Genomic DNA, 23,045 nt, shown 5'->3' with positions numbered 1-23,045 from the left:
TGGGACTTTACATAAGATAAGGTGAACGTAGAGTAATTACCTGTGGAGATATTTAACCTGTTATCTGTAGCTATCTGCTTAGGAACAAAAGGAAAAGCAGTTTATTGCATGACTCAGCTTGCAGCTTAATTTTTTTTCTTTTGAAGTAGTGGATTGGGGACCCAAGTTTTTATTTTATTTTTAGTGTCAACAGTCTAAAATAGGCAAGAAAATACTTTATGAGAGATGTCATGGTGTTAGACTATGGAGTTTGGCCATCTATTGTATATGACGGTTGACAGCAGAGAGACAATTTAAAACTATTATCAAAATTTTAGCCTGGGCTGGGTACAATGTCTCACACCTATAATCCCAGCACTTCGGGAGGCTGAGGCAGGAGAATCACTTGATCCCAGGAGTTCAAGTCTCCAGTCAGCCATGATCACACCACTGTGACAGCCTGAGTGACAGAGCAAGACTCTGTCTCAAAAAAAAAAAAGTTTGAAGGAATGATAGTGGCAATAAGAAGCCAGGTATGTAGTCTGATTTTTGTGGAAAGTAATAAAGAGGTTTTGGATATGTGGAATTAGGGTCTAGCAGAGTATACAGGTATAGACATCCAGCAAGTAACTGGCAAATCCAGAAGTACAAGTAGGGATACAAATCTGGGAGTTATCTTACAGATTATCGTTGAAATTGTTAAAGCTCACGGTGGGAGAGAAAGAAAGAAGATTGAGGATTGACACTGAACAACGCTGACTCACCTTCAGGAAAAAGAAAGGGGAGAGGAAATCCAGAAAGGAATAATTTAAGAACTAAGAACGCTAAGTGTTCGTATGCCAAGATAGGAGAAAATTACAAAAGGGAGGAGGTGGTCTGAAGACAAAAAGGACTATAGGATTTGGTGATAGGAAGTCATTGGTGACCTTTAGAAAAACATGTTCTTCCCTTCTACCTCATATATTGTGAGATTACAGGGGAATAGAGAATGAATGCTGAAGAAATAGAGGTAGTGCATGCAAACCGTTCTTACAACCAATTTTGCAGTCAAAGAAAGAGGAAAGAAGATGGGAAGAGAGTGATAATGGTTCCAAGAAATAGTTGTTTTGTTTTCTTTATAGAGGTATATAATTTTAGTTGAGAGAACGAGCAGAGAAAGATAATAATTAAGTAATCAAAAGGACAGAGTGTCTGCGTGAGTTTTGTAAGGAGGCTACAAGAAGTGTGATCAGGATCATCAATGGATGGTTTCACCTTGAAAAGGAAATAGATCTAATTCAGAGACTAGGGGAAAGGAGTAGTGAGAAGATGTAAACAAGCTTTGAGGGAGAAGGAAAGAAAATGTAGAAAGCATTTATCAGAAGTCCTCAGTGTTCTCACAAAAGATAAGGGAATTAGCTAGGGAGAGAGGTAGAACTGGGATTGGAGATGGTGGTGGAAAAAGGTCTGGAACAGCCATCACTGCATGTTTATTAAGGAGTTCAGTAAATGAGTAAAAGGGGTTTTAAGGATGAGCTGGAGTCAGCTAGCATGGGTGTATGGTGGAGAATGAGAATATATCTTTTTCCCAGAATATTCAACTCAATGATGGCAAGAAAAGTATTGCAGAATATGGCCCAGGACTGGAAAGATGGCAGAAGATCATGAGGACAAAGGATTCTAATGATTTACCAAGTACTTTGTTGAAATTACAACAGGAGGCCGGGCGCGGTGGCTCAAGCCTGTAATCCCAGCACTTTGGGAGGCCAAGACGGGCGGATCACAAGGTCAGGAGATCGAGACCATCCTGGCTAACACGGTGAAACCCCGTCTCTACTAAAAAAAAAAAATACAAAAAACTAGCCGGGCGAAGTGGCTGGCGCCTGTGGTCCCAGCTACTCGGGAGGCTGAGGCAGGAGAATGGCGGGAACCCGGGAGGCGGAGCTTGCAGTGAGCTGAGATCCGGCCACCGCACTCCAGCCTGGGCGACAGAGCCAGACTCAGTCTCAAAAAAAAAAAAAAAAAAAAAAAAAAAAAAAAAAAAAAAAAAGAAATTACAACAGGAACTCCTAGATGGGCAAGGATGCAAGTGAAGTCTAAAAAGGTTACAAGGAGGAAATTCAGTAGATGAATAGAAAATGTGAAAAGAGTGGAAATTGCTGTCAGGTTTTTAAGAGTTTGAGATATTGGAGCTGACGCATGTCTAATATTGAAGTCTAAGTTTACGTCAATTGGTGACTGAAGTGAAATGGAGTTGGAAACTATTGGTTTACAAAGATAGACAGTCTGTAGGGCAGAAGTATTGGTAGATTCATTCACCAAGTGTATTGGCAAGAGAGAGAGTAGAGGGAAGATTATGAATGCCTTGGAGAAGGAAGATTGTGACAAGGAAAATGAGAGAGTTGAATAAGTGAGTGACTTGAGCATTAGCTGAGCAGAGGATGGTTGGTGAGTCAAGATGGAAGAATAGTAGTACAGAAGAACAGTGAAATGCAAGGGCACTTTGATCTTTCTTTCATTATTTACAAATCCTAGCCCTAGCCCCAGCATGAATCTCACTGAGTTTGAAGTTTCTTCATCTGTGGAAACAAGATAAAAATAATGTCTGCCTCATAGGGTTAGCATGAGAATTAAATGAGATAATGTATGTAAAGTACAGAACCTGTCAAAATAAATATATCAGATGTTCTTGTCGCTGCTGCTGCTAACGATGACATTGACATGTATAAAAGATATGTAATCTTGCTGTGCCACTGAATACAGCATAGGATAGATTATTACATGTGACCGATGTCACTCCTAACAGCAAAAAGTATTAATACAAGTATTCCTTCACATCTCTCACCTCTAAGTGGTAGGAGTGACCTACATTGAAATTTTTTAAAGGATTTATATCATCACAGGAATATGGTTTTTACTAAATTTTGATTAAAAAATGACTAATTCAGTAATTTGGATGTAATGGATAGGAGTATCTGTGGAATCACGGGAAGTTGTTCACTATGAAAAGCCCAGTAGAGGCCGGGCGCGGTGGCTCAAGCCTGTAATCCCAGCACTTTGGGAGGCCGAGACGGGTGGATCACGAGGTCAGGAGATCGAGACCATCCTGGCTAACACGGTGAAACCCCGTCTCTACTAAGAAATACAAAAAAATAGCCGGGCGAGGTGGCGGGCGCCTGTAGCCCCAGCTACTCGGGAGGCTGAGGCCGGAGAATGGCGTGAACCCGGGAGGCGGAGCTTGCAGTGAGCTGAGAGGAGGCCACTGCACTCCAGCCTGGGCGACAGAGCGAGACTCCGTCTCAAAAAAAAAAAAAAAAAAAAGAAAAGCCCAGTAGAATGGGCTAGTATAGATTTATACCACGTCAAAATAAATTGGTGGAGAGTTTCATAGAGTTATATTTTTACAGTTGCAGCTGGCAATGCCAGGGCTTAGGAATATAAAGGATAGGGTGGTAACCTGGAAGAACATGCTGTCTGTAAGGAAGCAGGTTAATGCTCATGGAAGACATACTAATACAGTAACAGATTCCCAAGTGTCAAAACGAGGCAGGCATAGAAGCTAAGAGGAAGGAGAAACCACTTTTAATTTTACCTAGGTTCTCTTCAGACGGCCTGTGGAACTTCAGTTCTAGGAAAACGTAGTTTTGAAAATGAAAAAAGTTCTAAGTTCTGAGCTCTAAGTAACTTTGCCCATACTTCTAGTCCTTGCAATTTGCTCTGAATGAGTTTGCTATTTAAAGTTTGGCCATTTGAAAATAAATTGTTGGCTTGTAATAGCCTTCTTCCTTTCTTACTACTCTTTTTTGCTGTTTTGACAGGTAAATGGCCAAGACCTAAAGAACCTGCTGCACCAGGATGCCGTAGACCTCTTTCGTAATGCAGGTTGTGCTGTGTCTCTGAGAGTGCAGCACAGGGTAGGTATCACCTCGAGCCAGAAACCTGGCACCAGGCTTTCGCACTGTACTTTGAATAAACCCAATGTGTGTAATCTTCAGTGTTGCTTTTTGTTTGTTCGTTTTACACTCATTCCCCTGAAGAGTTTCTCAGGCAAAGGGAGGGATCCATTGGTACTTCTGCTTATCATTGAAGGACATTCAGGCCAGGCACAGTGGCTCACATCTGTAATCCCAACACTTTGAGAGGCCAAGGTGGGCAGATCACTTCAGCCCAGGAGTTCGATACCAGCCTGGCCCATATAGCAAAACCTCGTCTCTACTAAAAATACAAAAAATTCAGGCACAGTGGTGCACACCTGTAGTCTCAGCTACTTGGGAGGCTAAGATGTGAGGATTGCTTGAGCCCAGAAGGTGGAGGTTGCAGTGAGCCAAGATCATACCACTATACTCCAGCCTGGGCAAGAGAATGAGACCCTGTCTAAAAAAAGAAATAGAAAAGAAAAGAAAAAAAAGGAGAAATTCACAACAGTAGGGCTTATAACCGAGGTCCTTGCTTCAAGGTAATATGCCTTAAAGATAAAGCTTGACAACCAAATTAAAATAGATGGTTAAATGAAAAGCCAGGTGTAGTGACTCACATCTGTACTCTCAGCACTTTGGGAGGCCAAGGTGGGATGATTGCTTGAGCCCAGGAGTTCAAGACCAGCCTGGGCAACATAGAGAGACCTCATCTCTTAAAATAATAATAATAATTATAAAAATAAAGAAAAGATTTTAAGAGTCACATGGACCAATGGAAAATAAATAAGGTTAAAAAAACATAGCCGATTTTACTTTTTGGTAGGGAAGGAACCATATGTCTATCCTTGAAAACTTATTTATAAAACCATTTGATAAAACACTACAAAGATGGTGGGTTTTCTGGTACCCACTATATGCTTTTCCCTGTCACTGCCATGAACCCTTCATTTATCAACTTGGTGACCCTCTTAACCAAATCTTCAGTGTTCATAGGAGAACTCCAGGAAAAAGGAAATGGAATTCAGAATTCAGTCAAGGCAGCACCTATCCCTGCATCTGTTTCTTATTTCCTAGTGTTTTATAATTTGGATGATGATATAAAGGGAAGCCTGGGTAGGTATAATTCCTCCTATAGCATTGAGAATTTCTGAGTGTATTCACAAAACAGGTTCCATGTGCCTTTAAATTAAATCCATTTGCTACTTATAGGTGCACTCTTTTCCTTACTCAGTGGCTAAGGATTTAGAAGCTTAAGAAGATTTAGAGGAGTTCCTAAAAAAGTCGGGAAGGCAGAACGTGAGAGATACCTGAGAAAACAACCAGTTGCAAGCAGAATCTGGGTGTAATGGATTAGAAAACAGATTAATAAGAGATAATATTGGTCGTCAGTTGCTTCTGCCTTGGCTCTTCTCTTTCTAAAGCATGGGAGCATTTGTGCAGTAGATAAGAACAAGTAAATATAGGCACACACTTCAATATGATTACAATTCTTTTGGAAGGTATGTGAGAAGTTATTTCCAGTGTTCACTTGTAAGGAAACATCCATAAATAATTCCTAATAAAAAGGACCCTGCTGTTCAGGGAATTGTCCTATCCCTAAAAACCATGCCTTCCTATTGAGCATGTTCTTTCAGGACAGCTCATCAGCAAATGAATGAAAAACATAGAGGTAGAATAGAGGGTATAATGGTATTTCGTGCAGTCTTGCCTTTCAGATTGAAGTGTCAGTTTTATGAGTGTAATGAGGAAGTTAACTCTAACTGAAATACGATGGTGCCATAATTATTGCAACTTAGCCACTAAAAGTTGATATTAAGAAGAGCTACCCTGAAAACCATCACTAAAATGAAGACCATCCAGCCTCAAAAGGAAACACTTAGCCAATAGAAAATTATAACCACCAGGATATAATTTCTTTTTACTTTTTTACATCTGTTCCATATAGATTCACCTTCATCTCTCTCTAGTATTACCAATGAACAGATGAAGGGCAAAACCCCATCTTTGGAGGGAGTTGGGTGCCTTCTGGGATTTGGAAAGCATTTTTCAAGTAATGGCACTGGACCTGTGTTGGTATTGCACCTATGTTGACATTGCCCACATCTGCTCTTACTACATTTTGATGACTGATTATCTAAGTAAACATTTCCAGAAAGATCCCCCGTCTTCCTCACCAGGTAATATCCAAGTTCTCTATAAGATCATAGGTTTTATCTCATGTCTTCATTTTCCTGATACGATATACAAATAGCAAGGTAGAGGCAGTACAGAAACAGAAATTACCTGACTTGCCTTCAGGGGTCCCTTTAGGTCAGCAAGGTTAAATGCCTCCCCATCAGACCTATTTTCTTTCCAAAGATCCTGTGACACTGATGAATCAGCTCAGGACAAAGAGAGGACTCCTGCTAGGTATTGCTGGGGGTTACAGTTTTGGGTGGTCTAGAGTCTACAAACCCAGGTGATGTATCAACCTGGGAGTTTCAGTTGTAAACACACATTAGTCACCAGAGTTAACATTTTTCTTTCCCTTCCAGTTACAGGTGCAGAATGGACCTATAGGACATCGAGGTGAAGGGGACCCAAGTGGTATTCCCATATTTATGGTGCTGGTGCCAGTGTTTGCCCTTACCATGGTAGCAGCCTGGGTTTTCATGAGATACCGGCAACAACTTTGAAAAACTTGCTCTCTTTCAGTACTCCCAATGAAGATACATTTCACTCATCCTCCATCCCTGCTATTCTGCCATGTCTTTCACTGTCTGCATAGCCAGATTTGAAGTGACTGATACCCACCCCAAACCTTGCTGTTCAGAATCTCCAATTCTTCCTATTCTAATGGGAAAGTAAAGGTATTGTTTGAAGGAAAACTGAAGAAAAGACTTGCTTAGAACAAATGAGTTACATATTTTACTAGGACTTTCGATAGAAATTCAGCTACAACCCAAAGAGAGAAAGATTGAGTCTTCGTGTCACCATAGGCAATATCATTTTTCTTAGCTGGCATGCCATAAAGACCAGCTGTGTGATATTAGAGGAAGAAAGGATTTTTCTTTTTAATGATCTTCCTTGGGAAATTATTGTGGCCTTTATTTAATTTCTAATTACATACCTGGGTGCCTATATCAGACAAAGGAGAGTAAGAAGAACATTTTTACTTTTTTAAAAAAGCAAATACACATATACACATACATATGTAAATATTATAGTATAGTGATACCTATGGAGAATTAAAGGTGAGAAAGCTACTTTGTGGTGTCTAAGTTTCTGATAAAAGGGATGATCTTAATTGAAGAATTTAAAGAGATACTTAAAGAGCAAATGTAGTAGGAGCAACAGAGTGAGCCTTATAAGAGGACGTTCAGTCTCATTTATTAAAATAATGACTGAGACTGGGAGAGGTGGCTCACACCTGTAAATCCCAGCACTTTGGTAGCATGAAGTGGGAGATTGCTTGAGTCCAGGAGTTCGAGACCAACCTGGGCAACATAGCAAAACCTCATATCTATTTAAAAAAAAAATAGAAAAAAAATGTAGTAACTGAAGCAACTAATTAAAAATCTTAGAAGAACAATATTTCTTCTTATAACAACCAACTATGGTGGGTTATTATAAGGTAGATTGCCATAATCCAGCGCTGCTCACATCTAAGAAACTGTGAGGTGTAAAGGTAAATTGTACCAATCTCTGGGCTGCCCTAGTGAATTTGTTGATACCTCACAGTCCTGTTGAAGAACAGTGGAATGATTGTGGTAAGGGCTATGGTGCGGGGGCCAAACACCCCAGCACGAAAACTCCAAAAGGACAGAAGATAGGATAGTGCCTCTGAGGTGGCACCTGAACCCTCTCAGGCTATCTTTTTGGTTCTAGTACCAAACAAACCTGAGGGAAGGAGCTGCCTCCCTGGCAGGATGGGCATCACATCAACTCTGCTTCATATTTAGTTAAAATGAGGCCGGGTGCAGCGGCTCACACCTGTAATCTCAGCACTTTGGGATGCTAAGGCAGGCAGATCACAAGGTCAGGAGTTCAAGACCAGCCTGGCCAACATGGTGAAACCCCATGTCTACTGAAAATACAAAAATTACCTGGACATGGTGGTGCATTCCTATAATGCCAGCTACTCAGGAGGCTGAGGCAGGAGAACTGCTTGAACCAGGACCTGGGAGACGGAGGTTGCAGTGAGCCAAGATCACACCACTGCACTCCAGCCTGGGCTACAACAGGAGTACATTTTTTTGAGAAGGCTACTCCATCTCAAAAAAAAAAAGGGGGGGGCATGGATTGCTAGTATTTTTGAAAGGCTTTATACACTACATACGGTTTTTAATTAATCAACCTTTTTGTAGCAAGAGGGAGGAAAAGAGTTTTGTTTGCTTTAGGAGGTAGGGAAATGTGGTAGGTATTTCATGCGGCCTAGGAGGAAGATATGAATGAATGGATACTACAGAATGCCAGTGATATCAATAAGGTGGGAACCATCCTGTTAATGTTCTTTTAAGGCTGGTTTTAAGCACTGTGGGTAGCTGAATTTTCTAGTTTTAAGAAAATCATTTCCATTAACCAAATATATTGGCCATACTATAGGCCTTATATAATTTTGACAGCAAGATTTTCAGGACTCAGGCAATCAATTGTATTTCATTTCTAGCTTGAACAGTCTAGTAATTAAACAAATGTTGATTGGACATCAGCTTTGTCAAGACACTTTTACAAAGAAGTACTGTGCATATCCTCCATCCCATAGGGGTTTTGGGTTCCAACTGCAAAGAGAACACTCTTATTAGCCACATAGGTAGGACAGTGTAAGTAGGGGTCATGTTTATATTACAGACCGCAAAAGAGAAAAGTTACTGAGAACTGGGGCATTTGAGAAAGTTATGTGGAGGAAAGGGACAAGTTAAAGACCCTTAAGGAGCTCACAGCTTAGTTGAGAGAATTCATAAACAGGTGAGAAGTTAAAAGTATATCAGCAGGCTAAGTGTTGAAAACAATATTAAAGGGGTACCATGCAAAACACGATGCAGCAACAAAGAAAATATGCAGATAATCATCACATTTTCACGCCTGTAATCCCAGCACTTTGGGAGGCCGAGGCGGGCGGATCACAAAGTCAGGAGATCGAGACCATCCTGGTTAACATGGTGAAACCCCATCTCTAGTAAAAATACAAAAAATATTAGCCAGGCGTGGTGGCGGGTGCCTGTAGTCCCAGCTACTCTGGAGGCTGAGGCAGGAGAATTGCGTGAACCCGGGAGGCGAGCTTGCAGTGAGCCGAGATCACGCCACTGCACTCCAGCCTGGGTGACAGAGGGTTACTCTGTCTCAAAAAACAGCAAGTGAGAAAAGATGTCACATAATGGCATCAGGCTAGATTGGAAAGGGAAGGCTTTTAAAAATAAAAGGTCCAGTAAGACCTTGCCTCTGGGTCACTATTGGTATAGGGAGAAACTTGCTTTAAACAGTCCTGACATAAAGTGCCTTTTGACATCAATTTTTTAATACCTATGAGACTCACTTAGACAACTGGACTCATTGTAGGTTCCCCAGAAAAACACAGACAGTATTCCAGTTGTCACTCCAACCAGCCACACTAGGAGGGCACAGCCTCTGGTACCCTTCCTGTTTCTGAAGGTATGTACAGTGGCTTCTGCAGCAAGCCTGCTTACCTCCTAGGATTCACCTCATGGTTTGGACACTAATTCCTGAGAGAACCTTGAGACGCACAAAGTGAAAAAAATGTCAAGCAGGAATGAAAGCTCTAGTTTTTTGCTTGTTGGTATATGTAAATTTGCTTAAAAAGTATTCATCCTCTCCTGTCATTGGTAGAAGTTTTGCTTTGCTTGATAATAGGGATTCTGATGTACTCTTATAACTTAGGTTTTCTTAGAAATTAAATAGCATTTAAGATCAATGTAAGACAGTTTTAAGCAGGTACACTAATTATATTATTGATTCTATAGAAAACTAAAATTATAGATGAGGTATCAGAATCCATTATAGGTTGTAAAAAAATTCATGTTCTTCATAGATTGAGTCTAATATTTCTTCTACAGATTGTATCTGATGTTCCTACTACCTAAATTATTACGTTCAAAGTTTTGAAAATTGAACAAAGGTATTTTTAAGTACTTAAAACATTTCTCTATATTTATAATTCTGTATTACATGTATAATTATAAGATATTGTTTGCTTTGACTATCTGTACTTTGTTTTCCTGTGAAGTTTCAACTTACGTGTTCTTGATTTAACTTAATTGTTCCATGTAGCCATGTATAATGGAAAAAGGAAGTTAATATTTGTTATTGTGTTCTATGCCAGGGACTGTACCAAACTCTGATTGGTACATTATTTCATGCCTTACAACTCTGGGATCTAAGTATTGTCAGAAAGAGACTAAAAATGAGAGAAAAAATTACTTGACTAGGATTCCATAGGTGGGAATAATAGAATCAGGATTAAAACTCAGGACTTCAGATGCCAGCATCAATGATATTCTGTCACTGGAAGTGGTTCTCAAAGCAGGGTCCTGACAAAAGCATCAGCATTACTGGGGAACTTGTTAGAAAAGCAAGTTCATAGGCTGGGCATGGTGGCTCATGCCTGTAACCCCAGCACCCTGCCTAGGCGGGTCACTTGAGCTCAGGAGTTTGAGACCAGCCTGCACAACGTGGTGAAACCCTGTCTTTACTGAAAGTCAAACAAATTAGTGGTGCACACCTGTAGGCCCAGCTACATGGGAGGACTGCTTGAGCCCAGGAGATTGAGACTGCAGTGAGCCGTGATTGTACCACTTCATTCTAGCCTGAGCAATGGAGTGAGATCTTGTCTCAAAAAGAAAAGAAAAGAAAAAAATGCAATTTCCCAGAAAAGAAAAAAAAAAGTCCCAGACCTAGTGAATCAAAAACTCTGAGGGTGGCATCTGGCAATCTGTGTTTTAGTAATCCTTCCAGGTGACTGATTCCTGCTAAAGTTTGAGATTCATTGCTCTATGCCAATCATCATTCCCTTTGCTCAGGTTAGAATCATCGGGAGAGCTTGTAAACGTCCCCATGCCCAGGCTGCACACAGATCAATTAAAGCGAACCTCTGAGGGTGGGACTCAAGCAGCAGTAAAATAAAGTTCATTGGGTGATTCTGGTGTGCAGCCTCAGTTGAAAATGTTATATAGCATTAAACCAGACACTATTTAATTAAACTAAACACTATTTAAATTATTAAATTACATACATTGTTTCAGGCAAAACAACAACAACAAACTTGGGTCTTTAGAGCCCAGCTTTCTGAGCTTCTGCACGAAGTAAGTGGAACATTCATTTCTTCCTGATTTGCTAAGGATTGATCAACCTCCAGCAAAATGTATGATTAGTGAGTGTTTCAGTTTGTGCATCTATTAAATGAGAACCAATCATAGAACATTGAAGTTAAAAAGGACCAGAGAGCTTCTAGGATGAATCTGTCATAGAGATGAGAAAAATCAAGGCTCAGAGACAGAAGCTAACTTAACTCTGATCAGACTTAGTTGGAGAAGTGACCTTTCTGTCTCATATTTGTGTCTTGAATATATTCACTACATGAATACACAAACTACCCATTTTATCTTAGTCTACTTCTTTCTTCTCTCTTTGGGCCTGAATAAAGACCAGAAGAACTGATACACAGCTAAAGGATACTGCAAGCATCATTACTGGAATTGGGAGATTCCACAGAACAATCTGAGAATGATCTCATCAAATCCAATGAGATGTGTTATTCTGAGACTAATTCCGATAGTTCTAAACTAGAGACTTTTTTTTTTTTTAATGGTGGACATTGCTTTTATTGTGTAAATAAGCAATTTTTAAAGTATATTTAAAGAAATGAAACTAAGGAAGTACAGAGGCTGTCAAGTATGTGGGGAAGTGAAGTTCATGTAGTTTCCATGTGGGGCCCCATAAAGATTTTATTATAGTCAATTTTAGAGAAATTTATCCTTGGTCAGATGAAGGTTTTTTCCTTTATTCAGCAATAGCTGATGAGTGCCTACTATGTGCTAGGTGCTGAAGATACAGAGATAAAGAAGACTTAGTCACTCTAAACTGAAATTGCCCAGCATATGAAAGTGGAGGAATATTTGTAGGTGATTTTGATGTTAAAGTATTTTTCTAACATCACCTAGAAGTAGAAGATTGAGTTATGAAGCTCTCTACCTCTCACCTATAATAGTTTTAGAGTTGGTTGCTATTTTGGTGTAAGTCTCTTTTGCTGTTCCTCTTTTAACTGCAGATCTTTTTGAGACCAGCACTCACATCCAAAAGGACAATTGTGGTCAAAAAGAAGACAGCATTTTAAGGAATTCTGATCAGAACCAGATTCTTTTTTTTTTTTGAGACGGAGTCTTGCTCTGTCGCCTAGGCTGGAGTGCAGTGGCACCATCTCAGCTCACTGCAACCTCTGCCCCCCAGGTTCTAGCGATTCTCCTGCCTCAGCCTCCCCAGTAGTTGGGATTATAGGTACGTGCCACAACGCCTGGCTAATTTTTGTATTTTTAGTAGACAGTGGGGTTTCAGCATCTTGGCCAGGCTGGTCTTGAATTCCTGACCTCGTGATCCACCCGTCTCGGCCTCCCAAAGTGCAGAACCAGATTCTTAACTGCCACAGACTCTTGTATTATGTAATTTATTTACAAAACACAAAGCACTTGATTTGCGTAACTAATGTACTTGATCATATATAAAACCTATATTTTGAGAAAGCATTGCTCCTTCAAAGGAATCAAGTGATAGCAAACAGTCCTGTTCCCAGGTTTTCCTCACTGTTCATGTTCCCTTTGTTCTTGCAGGGGGAGAACAAAAGGGGCGTGGGCTAAAGTTTGTTCTCAATGCAAGTCAATCATTAACCAACAATAATTTACAAAAGAACTTTGTATTTGCTGTAATCATTAAATTTAGTTACTAAGCCCAGGAAAAAGGGTTAGTCCTTCCTAGTTTGTAGATTAGCAAATGGAGATGAATAATTGAATCCTATTTTAATCTTTTATCTGCAGTAATCTGGCTTCTTATTACTGGATATATTTGCATTTTACCTCCAGGCCATGTTAGTTCTTAGAAGATTATTTTCCTCATGAACCTTATTTTGTTTTGCTTCCTTTCTGCTTTGATTCTAATGTCACATTGCCTACCTGGATGTAAACAGCAGTCAGTTTCTCAGATCAAATAGGGCCCTGTAGCAGCTTGGAAGACACAGAAGACACACAGACATAAAACTGTATTTATTATCCTGGGACTGTCACTACAGATTAATTATGTTAATGAGGCCATCAAAATCTATGGTAATCTTTCAGGCTTTGCTGTTTGATACCAGATACAGCACATGAGATAATAATGTGTCTAATTGTGCCTAGCCAGTATTGGTATTTAATAAAACTTTGTCATTGAATCTTTACAATCTTTTTTTACCTTATTTTGAAGACTGTTGATTAAATATCTCCTTTTTTTTTTCTGCCAGATGAGGGTTTTTTCCTTCATTCAGCAAATATCTAATAAGTGCTTACTATATACTAGATGTTCTTAGGGTAACACCTCTGACAGAATCGTCGAAAGAGGAAGAAATCTAAATGATCAGTTTGAGGCTTTGACATAGGAGATAAGGAACAGGACATTGATATCCTGTTAACAATTACTGAGCTCTTATCAATATTCCAGCTTTTGTTCTAAGGCCTTTGCATGTATAATATTTATTTAAGCCTCAAAACAACTCTTAAGGTAACTGCTGTTGTTATCTTCATTTTATAGATAAAAAGCATAGAGAGGTTAAGTAACTTGCCCAAGTTATACAGCTACTAAGTGCCAAAGCTGTGATTTAAACCCAGGCAATTTGGCTTCAAAACCTGCATTCATAACTATAGCACCTTACTGTCTCTACTTTCCATGGTACCAGGCACTGCATTAGGCTGTCCTTTTGTATGACTTAATGCCAAATTCTCATATCTATGCAAGGCAGTATCAATAGTCCATTTTTATAGGTGAGGTAACTTGATGCTTAAAGAAGTTAATAACTGGCTCAAGATACATAACTAGTCAGTTCCAGACCTGGGAACTTACTTCAAGCCAATGAGGAGTCCACTGCCCTTCTACTATTCTAGAAAAGTAAGGTTCACTATAGTCAATTTGATTCAACCATGCTATCACATCCTTCCATTATGGATAATAGGAAATTGACTGCACTAGGTTAAATGTTCTATAATAGCAGTAGCAGTATCATTGTGTATTTATTCGCAATGTTTGAAAGCAGTTGCCACCATATACTATCTTACTTGTATCCCCTTCATCACCCAAAGCCTTATAAGATACATAGAAGGCAGAAGTGGGTTTGTGCCACAGGATGAGTAAGGACTTGTCAGAACTGAATATTGTTGACCTTTATTCTAAGTTAGTTTGCATATAGCTGACCTTGATATGAAGACAAAAGGCAGTTTACATTGGTCATCATTGCTCTGTCACCCATGTTAAGCAGTTCAGGCCTGAAGTCAAATTGGTAGTCTATAGAATGTATAGAATGGCCTTGTTCTTTCTTGATAGGCAAAGGTGTGTCAATTACCAATTATGTAACAAACCACTACAAAACTTAAGTGGCTTAAAGCATATTAATAATTTTTTAAAAGATTTTGTCAACTGACTGTTTCTTCTGCTGATATCACCTGGGATGGTTTTACTAATCAATTCTTATATTTTTGCTTGTTTCCTATTTTTTAATTTAGCTTTTATTTTGATTAATTCCCTTGTTATGTTTTCTTTTGTTTGTGTTTTTGGTTTTGGGCTTTTTTTGTTGTTCTTTTCCTTTTCATAAGTTGGATATTTGTTTTCAGTCATGTGCAATCATAGAACTTCATATGAAGTTTTTTCCTTTGTATTAACTACCATATAACATAAGTTCTATTTTGATATCCTCAGTTTGGGGGTTATTCAAAATGTTATTTAATTTGGAAGTGATTATTTTAGGAAACAGATTCATTTTTGAGGCATCAAGTTCTAATTCTATTAGATGTGCATTGTGTTTTGTTTTATAGGAGACTTTGGGTGTACAATGGTATTTGACTAATCTTTTTTTAAAAAACCAGTGGTAGACAATAGATGTTATTCAAGCATTTAAAACAACACAAAGCACACATACAGACAGGACATTTTTTAATGGTTTCCTTTCAGAAAGTTTATCTTGACATAAAAGTGCACTTCACTTGCTCTCAATTCAAACATTTGTCTTCATATTTCTAAATACAAGTGTTTCTGGAAAGTTTTTTTAAACATAAAGTTCAATAGATAAAATCTTGTTTCACCACTGACTTATATTACAGAAGCACCCATCCAGCTACCCAAAAAGGAAACCCTAGTTAATTAACAATATTTAGACAGAAAGCTTTCAGATAGGGCTTAACCCTGTGACAACCAGCAGGCTAGAGTTCCTGCTTTGCTCTACCTGATGAAATTTGTAATCCAGGTAATAGTGTACTTCAGGACATTGCAGTTGTCTTTGAATTCCTTTCAGTTTCTTTTGTCTGTACAGAAGAGACCTCTGGCACTTTTGTATGGAATAGTTACCTTTGATTCTCTCCAAAGTGTTACAAAGCAGGTTGTTGTTTGGTTTGAGAATTACTGGCCGGGCATGGTGGCTCATGCCTGAAATCCCAGCACTTTGGGAGGCTGAGGTGGGAGGACTGCTTGAGCCCAGGAATTTGAGACCAGCCTGGGCAACATAGTGAGACCCTGTCTCTACAAAAAATGAAAACAAAAAGAGCCAGGTGTGCTGACATGGACCTGTTGTCCCAGCTACTCGGGAGGCTGAGGTGGGAGGATCACTTGAACCTAGGAAGTTGAGGCTGCAGTGAGCCATGTATTCTTCATCCTTCACTGTATAGCATGATATGGGAAGATCCTGCCATTTCCTTGTTGTTGTTTTGCTTTTTGTTTTGTTTTGTTTTTTTAAGACAGGGTCTTGCTCTGATGCTCAGGCTGGTCTCAAACTCCTGGGCTTAAGTGATCCTCCCATCTTGGCCTCTCAAAGTTCGGGGATTACAGATGTGAGACACCACTCCTGGCTGCTCCTGTCATTTCATTTGTTTTTCCAGAAAATTATGCATTGTGGTTTTACACTTTGAAGGAAGTCATGGAAAACAGAAATGTATTAGACATGGTCCCATTTACCCCATATCTTATACTCCATAAAAAGTAATAAGGCAAATACAGCAGTAATTCTAAACTTGGAACGCTCATGATCACCATCATAAGAGAATGTGTATTAAAGAAGAAACAGTTAATTTTCTAGCTGAACAATATCAAGGACAATTTTAACTGGTTTCCAGTTGGACTGAACTAGACCAACTCTTAGCTACTCTAGTTCTAGCCATAGAAATTAGATTGAATGGAGAAAAGGATTAAAATAAACCTTGGTGGCATGTTGACTTTGAGGTGTTAGAAAACCTGGAAGTGTACCAGAAGTCTTCCATGCTGTGATAAAATTTGAAGCCAACATGAAAGTGGAGTTTAACTAGGGAAAGAGGATGGAGCAGTGGTTGTCAGAGTGTGGTCCTCAGACCAGCAGCATCACCCAGAAGCTTGTTAGAAAGGCAGATTTTCAGGCCCCATCCATGATCTACTAAATCTGAAACTCTGGTGATGGGGCCCAGCAGTCTGTTTTAATGCTTTCCCGGGGATTCTGGTGCACACTAAAGTTTGAGAGTAACTGAGACAGAGGGAAAATGCGGGACTAAGGACTCCAGTTTAAGGTTTGTAAATTTGAAGACAACAAAAAGAAGTCTCACCGTTGGAGGGAGCCATGGCAGTGAAACTTCCATAAAAGCCACAGGAGGAGAGAATTTCAAGGAGATAGTGTTGTCCAGTTCTACAGGAAATTTAGTTCTGTTTGGGATATTTGTACCACTTCCAAAGTGAGACCTTGTGTTTGCCTCTTACCTTTTTCTGAGCCTCAGTTTTTAAGATGAGTCTGGCATCATGTTCTGCCCCCAACTTCATAAGGTTTTTGAGTGAATCACATTAGATAGTAAGCCTAGCATGGTAGCACACACCTGTAGTCCCAGCTACTCAGGAGGCCAAGCCAGGAGGATTGTTTGAGCCCAGGAGTTCAAGACTGGCCTGAAAAATATAGAGACCCTGTCTCAAAAAAAAAAAAAAAAAATAGATTCAATGGCATTATCAAAGTAAACAAAGATTCATGAAGTAGCTAATCTTTCTGTTACCATAACCATGAATTCTGGCCATAATTATTTCTCTCTCTCTCTCTCTTTCACTCTCTCTCTCTCTTTCTTTCTTTTTCTTTTTTTTTTTTTTTTTTTTTTTGAGACAGAGTCCTGCTCTGTTGCCCAGGCTGCAGCGCAGTGGCACCATCTCCGCTCACTGCAACTTCCACCTCCCAGGTTCAAGTGATTCTCCTGCCTCAGCCTCCCGAGTAGCTGGGATTACAGTCACGCGCCTTCATGCCCAGCTAATTTTTGTAGTTTTAGTAGAGACAGGGTTTTACCATGTCGGCCAGGCTGGTCTCAAACTCCTGACCTCAGGTGATCTGCCCGCCTCGGCCTCCCAAAGTGCTGGGATTACAGGTGTGAGCCCCTGTGGCCGGCCAGCTCTGGCCATAATTCTAAAACCAAACTTTAGGACTAAAGCTCTCAAGAAGACTGGTGTTTTTGTTTTTGTTGTTTTTGTTTTATAACAATGCTCCCATGTACTTGCATGAGTTAAATGCTGGTAGAGCAGATACTAGAGGATAATGTAACCTGCCTGGATATCAAGTACATACCAGTCCTCAGGGACTGGCATAGATGATGGAGATGCCCCATTTCCTTAATATACATTTTTTTGTATCTTCTTACTTGGAAATGTGACAGTTAAGATAGCTGAGTCAGCATTTTAACTGTTTATTAACAGTGGAAACAGATGGAATTTGAGTCATATTTCTGGGAGGGCAACAGATTCCATACTGATAAGAAATTTTGTGTTCCCTTTTTGTGGGAATTGTAAAATGATAACAAATATCACTTATTCCGATTTAACAGATGGAAAAACTGAAGTATACAGTAGTGATGCTCAAGAGGGGCGCTATGCATAGACAATGAAATTTACCACCTATGCAGTATGATTTGATAGGTGCTTACATTCCTCAGGGTCACAGATTTGGTCCCCTGACAATCTGCCAGCATACTTGTAATTCCTGCTGTTCACAGTTACTCTTTCGGGCCATCTCAAGGTTTTCAATAAATGCCTATTTGAGTGATTGAACAAACAAGATACTAAAGACATAAACTCCCTTAAATTGGATAGCTGCCTTATCTGAAAAGTGTAAGATTATCGACTCTAGCATTATTCTGAATATATGTATACGATTTAACCCATTATTAGCTACTATTTAGGTGCAGGGTTTTGATGGAGTAGTATCCAGTAGGCTGATGTTTTGTGTAGTGAAGATGTAGGAAAATGCTAGAGTTTTAGAGCAGTGCCTTTGGCTTCTAGGATCTTAGGGAAAGTAGGAGATGTGATACGCTTAACTAACCTGGATGCCATGTGAGATTTATTTATTTTTGAAACAGGGTCTAGCTCTGCCACCCAGGCTGCAGTGCAGTGGCATGATCACGTCTCACTGCAGCCTGGACCTCCTGGGCCCAAGTGATCTTCCCACCTTAGCTTCCCAAGTAGCTGAGACCCCACCATGCCCAGCTAATTTTTTGTATTACTATTTGTAAAAATGGGGTCTTGCTTTGTTGCTCAGGCTGGTCCCAAACTCCTGGGCTCAAACAATCCTCCTGCCTCAGCCTCCCACAGTGCAGGTATTACAGGCGTGAGCCACCATGCCTGGTCTGCATGAATTTTGATATATCAAAAGGAAGTAAATAAGATGGGAGAGATGCACCGTTCCTGGGTTTCTGGAGGTATTGAAATACAGGTTGATGTGTAGAGTAGCTGGAGCAAACTCCTATTCCATCTCCTTGCTTCAAAAACCCATTTAACATATTTTCCTTGGATAGAGAATGTGTCATATTAAACTGATAAGAACAGATACTACACTTGATCTTAGCCAAAAGGGTAAGTTTCACTGGAGTAGCCTGCAGTAGATCTGGACTTTCTCCTCTGGAGACCACGTAGGAGGCTACTTTAATAGGTGAAAAGATGATAAGGAATTTAAAAAGGAACATTGCAGTGGTAACAGGCAGGGACTGATGGAAATATTTCAGGAATAGCATGGAAGATAATATTCCATATCACCTGCACTCTGATTCACTCTGGCAAATGGGACACGTGGGGGATCGGCTTCCTAAGCTATCTCAGTAATTTACACACCTGTTTGTTTCTGTGCCCATGAAATCGCCAGTGTCTTTAAGGTAAGGATCATATATTTTTATCTCAGTGTTCCTAGAACCCTTTCAATGACACACTGAAAGGTGGCCTGTATGGTTGCTGAATCATTGGAAAATAGACATTCATAAATAACTAAAGATTACAGGTTATCTCACAGTAAAATCATTAGCATTAAAGGCTCAGTAATGACTGATAAGACACTACACTGATTACATTTCAACCTAATCTTTTTAGCGATTTGTTTTTAAAAGTCTCCATTAAACTGGTAAATTCCTCATCCCACAAATAGCCATAGAGACTGGAGTGCCAGCTTCAAAATACTTTTTTTTTCTTTTTTCTTTCTGAGCCGAAGTCTTGCTCTTGTTCCCCAGGCTGGAGTGCGATGGCGAGATCTCGGCTCACTGCAACCTCCGCCTCCCGGGTTCAAGCGATTCTCCTGCCTCCGCCCCCCAGTAGCTGGGATTACAGGCGCCTGCTACCACGGCCGGCTAATTTTTGTATTTTTTTAAAAATAGAGACGGGGTTTTACCATGTTGACCAGGCTGGTCTAGAACTCCTGACCTCAGGTGATCCACCCGCCTCGGCCTCCCAAAGTGCTGGGATTACAGGACACCCACCCAGGCCACCGCGCCTGGCCTCAAAGTACTTTTTTCCTTAGCTGTTTTTATCGAGTGGCCAGGTGCCTATTATAGTGTTCTAAGAAGACGTTAGTCGGGACCAAGAACGTGGGAAGTACTGGTTTCCATATCGATTTGGTGGTGATCGTAAACTGATTCAAATCTCTGAATCCCAACTGCACGCCGAATTTACGGAACCAAAAACGCTCTGACGCCCGCATTTATGGGCGGACGCACAAGTATGTTACGATGGCTCGATTGCTTTTGCCTAGCGGAAATCATTCAGTAAGGACCAAGCACTAAATAACCAAGGAAAAGGAAGTGAGTCAAGGACGTACTCCTCTTGGTGACAGCGTGGGCCGCTGAGATTTGGGAGTCTGCGCTGGGTCCGCTTGGAGTTCTGAGCGGATGGAAGATTTCAGTCATGTTTGCACCCGCGGTGATGCGTGCTTTTCGCAAGAACAAGACTCTCCGCTACGGAGTCCCCATGTTGGTGAGTGGAGTGAGGAGGATCTTCCGCAAGGGGTGGGACCCTCCTCCTCGGCAGGATCAAGACCTGGGAGGGAATCTGTAAAATGTGAAGTTAAGTGGGGGCACTCGGGCTAGGAAGGGGCTAGCGACGGGCTGAGAGCTTTCCTAAAAGCTCTTCTACCAGTCTTTTCCTACCCACACCCCGCACTTCCCCGCCGCTGTCCTCCACTCCCAGTTGGATCTCAGGTGTACTAGGATCTGTCTGCTTGTGAGCGTGGCATCTTTCCCATCGTCTAACGCGGTCATTGTTACTACCCTTGATTCACAGTTAAGTGAATTGAAGCTCAGAGAATTCAGTCAGAACCACAGTTTAAGCCAAGTTTGGATGATTACTAAGCTTGCTTCCTCACCGCCACCTTAGCTATATTTTGACGATACTGTGGATCATTGGGACTAGATGTATTCCATTTAACTGTACCAATTCCTGGTATCTTTCTGTTTCATCTTTCTAGTTTGTGAATTAGCTTAATTCTTAGAGTTGTGATGAACTGATAACACCTTGTGAATAAAGTGTTGAGTACGGTGCCCGCCACATTGTAGCCAGAATGGTTGCTGTGTTATAATTTCTTAAGCACGTTGAAAACAGCTTCCGTGTTTGTATGGTTGCATCCAATTCCACACTGAGTTCCCTAAGGATGTTGTGAAAATGCAGGCTGAGGCTGGCTTAAGACAACCAGAGTTGAAATCCAGATGACTCTATTTGCTTTTTGATCACGGGCAATTTATTTTGCTTCAGCAAGCCTTGATGTGTTAGTAAATGAAATAATTAAAGCATATGAACAGAAGCTGCTTTCTTTTAAATACAGAAAAGATTTTTATTTTGTATGAATATTGGCACAGATGAAATGACCAACTTTTCCATTTAAGCAGACTAAAGGAAATAAGTGACCTTAGAAAGGTAATGGGTATTTTACACATTTTTGAAAAATATAGATTCATCACATTTGGATTTTAGGAATCTCCAAAAGATTCAACCATTTAAAGTATCTGGGCCAAGCACGATGGCTCACACCTGTAATCCCAGTGTTAGGGGAGGCCAAGACAGGAGGATCGCTTCAGGTCAGGAGTTCCAGAGCAGCAAGACCTCTGTCTCTCCAAAAAAAAAAAAAAAAGTTCAATTTGTTGTTTTTAGCAAATTCAGTATTAGTATATTCTTAGTTATGGACCCATCACCACAATTTTAGAACATTTTCATCACCCCAAAAAAAGCATCATAACTAATAGTAATCACTTCCCATTTCTTCCTACTTCTTATGCTGGCCTGGTAAACCACTAATTTACTTCTACTCGTAAATTTGCTTATTCTGCACATTTCTTATGAACACACTAATACAACATGTGGGTTTTTTGTGACTGGATTCTTCTACTTAGAATGTTTTTAAGGTTCATTCACATTGTAACATATATCAATACTTCATTCCTTTTGATGGATATAATTCCATTGTTTGGATATATTTTATCAATTGATGAACATTTGGTTGTTTCCATTTTTTACTATTATGAATAATGCTGCTATGAACATTTATGTACACGCTTTGTGTGGAAGTATGTTTTCATTTCTCTTGGGTAGGGAATATACCTAGGCATGGAATTGCTAGGTCATATGGTAACTCTGTGTAACTTTTTAGTATGTGCCAGATGTTTTCCAAAGTGGCTGCATCATTTTACGTTCCCACCAGCAATATATAATTTTCAATTTCTCCACATCCTTGCCAACACTTGTTATTGTCCATCTTTTTAATTATTACCCTTTCTAGTAGGTGTGAAGTGATTCCTCATTGTGGTTTTGATTTTCATTTACCTAATGACTTATTGTGTTGAGCATCTTTTCAAATGTTTATTGGTCATTTGACTATCTTTTTGGAGAAATGTCTGTTCAAATCCTTTGCCCATTTTTTAATTGGACTGTGTTTCCTTTTGTTGGACAGAGGTTTCTTTAAAACCTGAAACCAACAAATCTGCCAGTCTTTGTTGAGAGGCTCTGCATGCTTTTTTGGGCATGCTTTCAACATTCAGCCATGCAATTTACAGCTCAGTGTACAGCTTTCACTTCTTACTTGCTCAGAGCTTCAAAATTAGTCATAAGTTGAGAATTTAGGGCCTTCTTAGGTCTTTCTTGGGCATATACATTGCTCTGGGCATGTACACAGTTCTGCTTATTTGCATGACTTTCTAAATTCTCAGGAATATATTTGAGCTTTTCAGGGTCCTCTAAGGACACCTTATTCCTATTATCTACCACATCAGACAGTCATAATGTTAAACAATTACCTCGGAATTTTTTTGTTTGTTTGACAAACACTTCCTAGAAGTCTGTTCATACTAGTTGAGCTCCAAGTCAGGTAAACTAAAGACAGCTTTGTGAATAGCATCTTCTAGGAACTACCAGACTGCTGGAATGATGACAATTCTCACGGAATGGTGTTTTAAAGAGCTCCAAGCTCTCTACCCTCTCCAGTTGGTGCCAGGCTTTACATCATGTTTGCAGGCTGTTGATTTTCATGGTTGTTATGGAGCTTGGGTGGAGGGGTGAGAATATGGCAAATTAAAAATGCCACCAAGCTAACTGTTGTTCCTGAGATTCAGATAACAACATTCTTAGGTAAATACTGTGCACGTTGTTGCAAGTTTTTGCTTAATTTTCAGAGTTCTAAAAAAGTTTATTTGACAGTTTTTTACAAAC

The 23,045-nt window shown here is 40.0% G+C and overlaps 2 protein-coding genes and 1 non-coding gene across 5 annotated transcripts in view; 2 read left to right on the top strand and 1 right to left on the bottom strand.

Annotated features, from left to right (window-relative positions):
- The window catches only part of LOC112628528 (synaptojanin-2-binding protein), a 52,079-nt gene extending 38,783 nt beyond the window's left edge, over positions 1-13,296 (top strand). Inside the window, exons 3-5 of one of the 2 annotated variants that reach the window (XM_025391418.1) lie at positions 3,777-3,872; positions 6,410-6,571; positions 12,477-13,296. In XM_025391418.1, coding sequence (XP_025247203.1) covers positions 3,777-3,872; positions 6,410-6,550 — 237 coding nt within the window. In that variant the 3' untranslated portion in view covers positions 6,551-6,571; positions 12,477-13,296. Of the gene's footprint in view, positions 1-3,776; positions 3,873-6,409; positions 7,444-12,476 lie in introns of those variants that run through there. The other variant, XM_025391417.1, reaches the window with a different exon arrangement.
- The window catches only part of LOC112628529 (cytochrome c oxidase assembly protein COX16 homolog, mitochondrial), a 37,784-nt gene continuing 21,303 nt past the window's right edge, over positions 6,565-23,045 (top strand). Inside the window, exons 1-2 of one of the 2 annotated variants that reach the window (XM_025391419.1) lie at positions 6,565-6,724; positions 20,104-20,324. In XM_025391419.1, coding sequence (XP_025247204.1) covers positions 20,256-20,324 — 69 coding nt within the window. In that variant the 5' untranslated portion in view covers positions 6,565-6,724; positions 20,104-20,255. Of the gene's footprint in view, positions 6,725-20,103; positions 20,325-23,045 lie in introns of those variants that run through there. The other variant, XM_025391421.1, reaches the window with a different exon arrangement.
- On the bottom strand, positions 18,758-18,953 carry LOC112629629. The gene has a single exon (XR_003120714.1). It is a non-coding gene; the product is annotated as a U2 spliceosomal RNA (small nuclear RNA).

The sequence above is a fragment of the Theropithecus gelada genome, chromosome 7b, assembly GCF_003255815.1.
Source record: "Theropithecus gelada isolate Dixy chromosome 7b, Tgel_1.0, whole genome shotgun sequence".
NCBI classification, from domain to species: Eukaryota; Metazoa; Chordata; class Mammalia; order Primates; family Cercopithecidae; genus Theropithecus; species Theropithecus gelada.
Note: the sequence above shows the minus strand (reverse complement) of the source record. Positions and strands in the feature narration are given on the sequence as shown.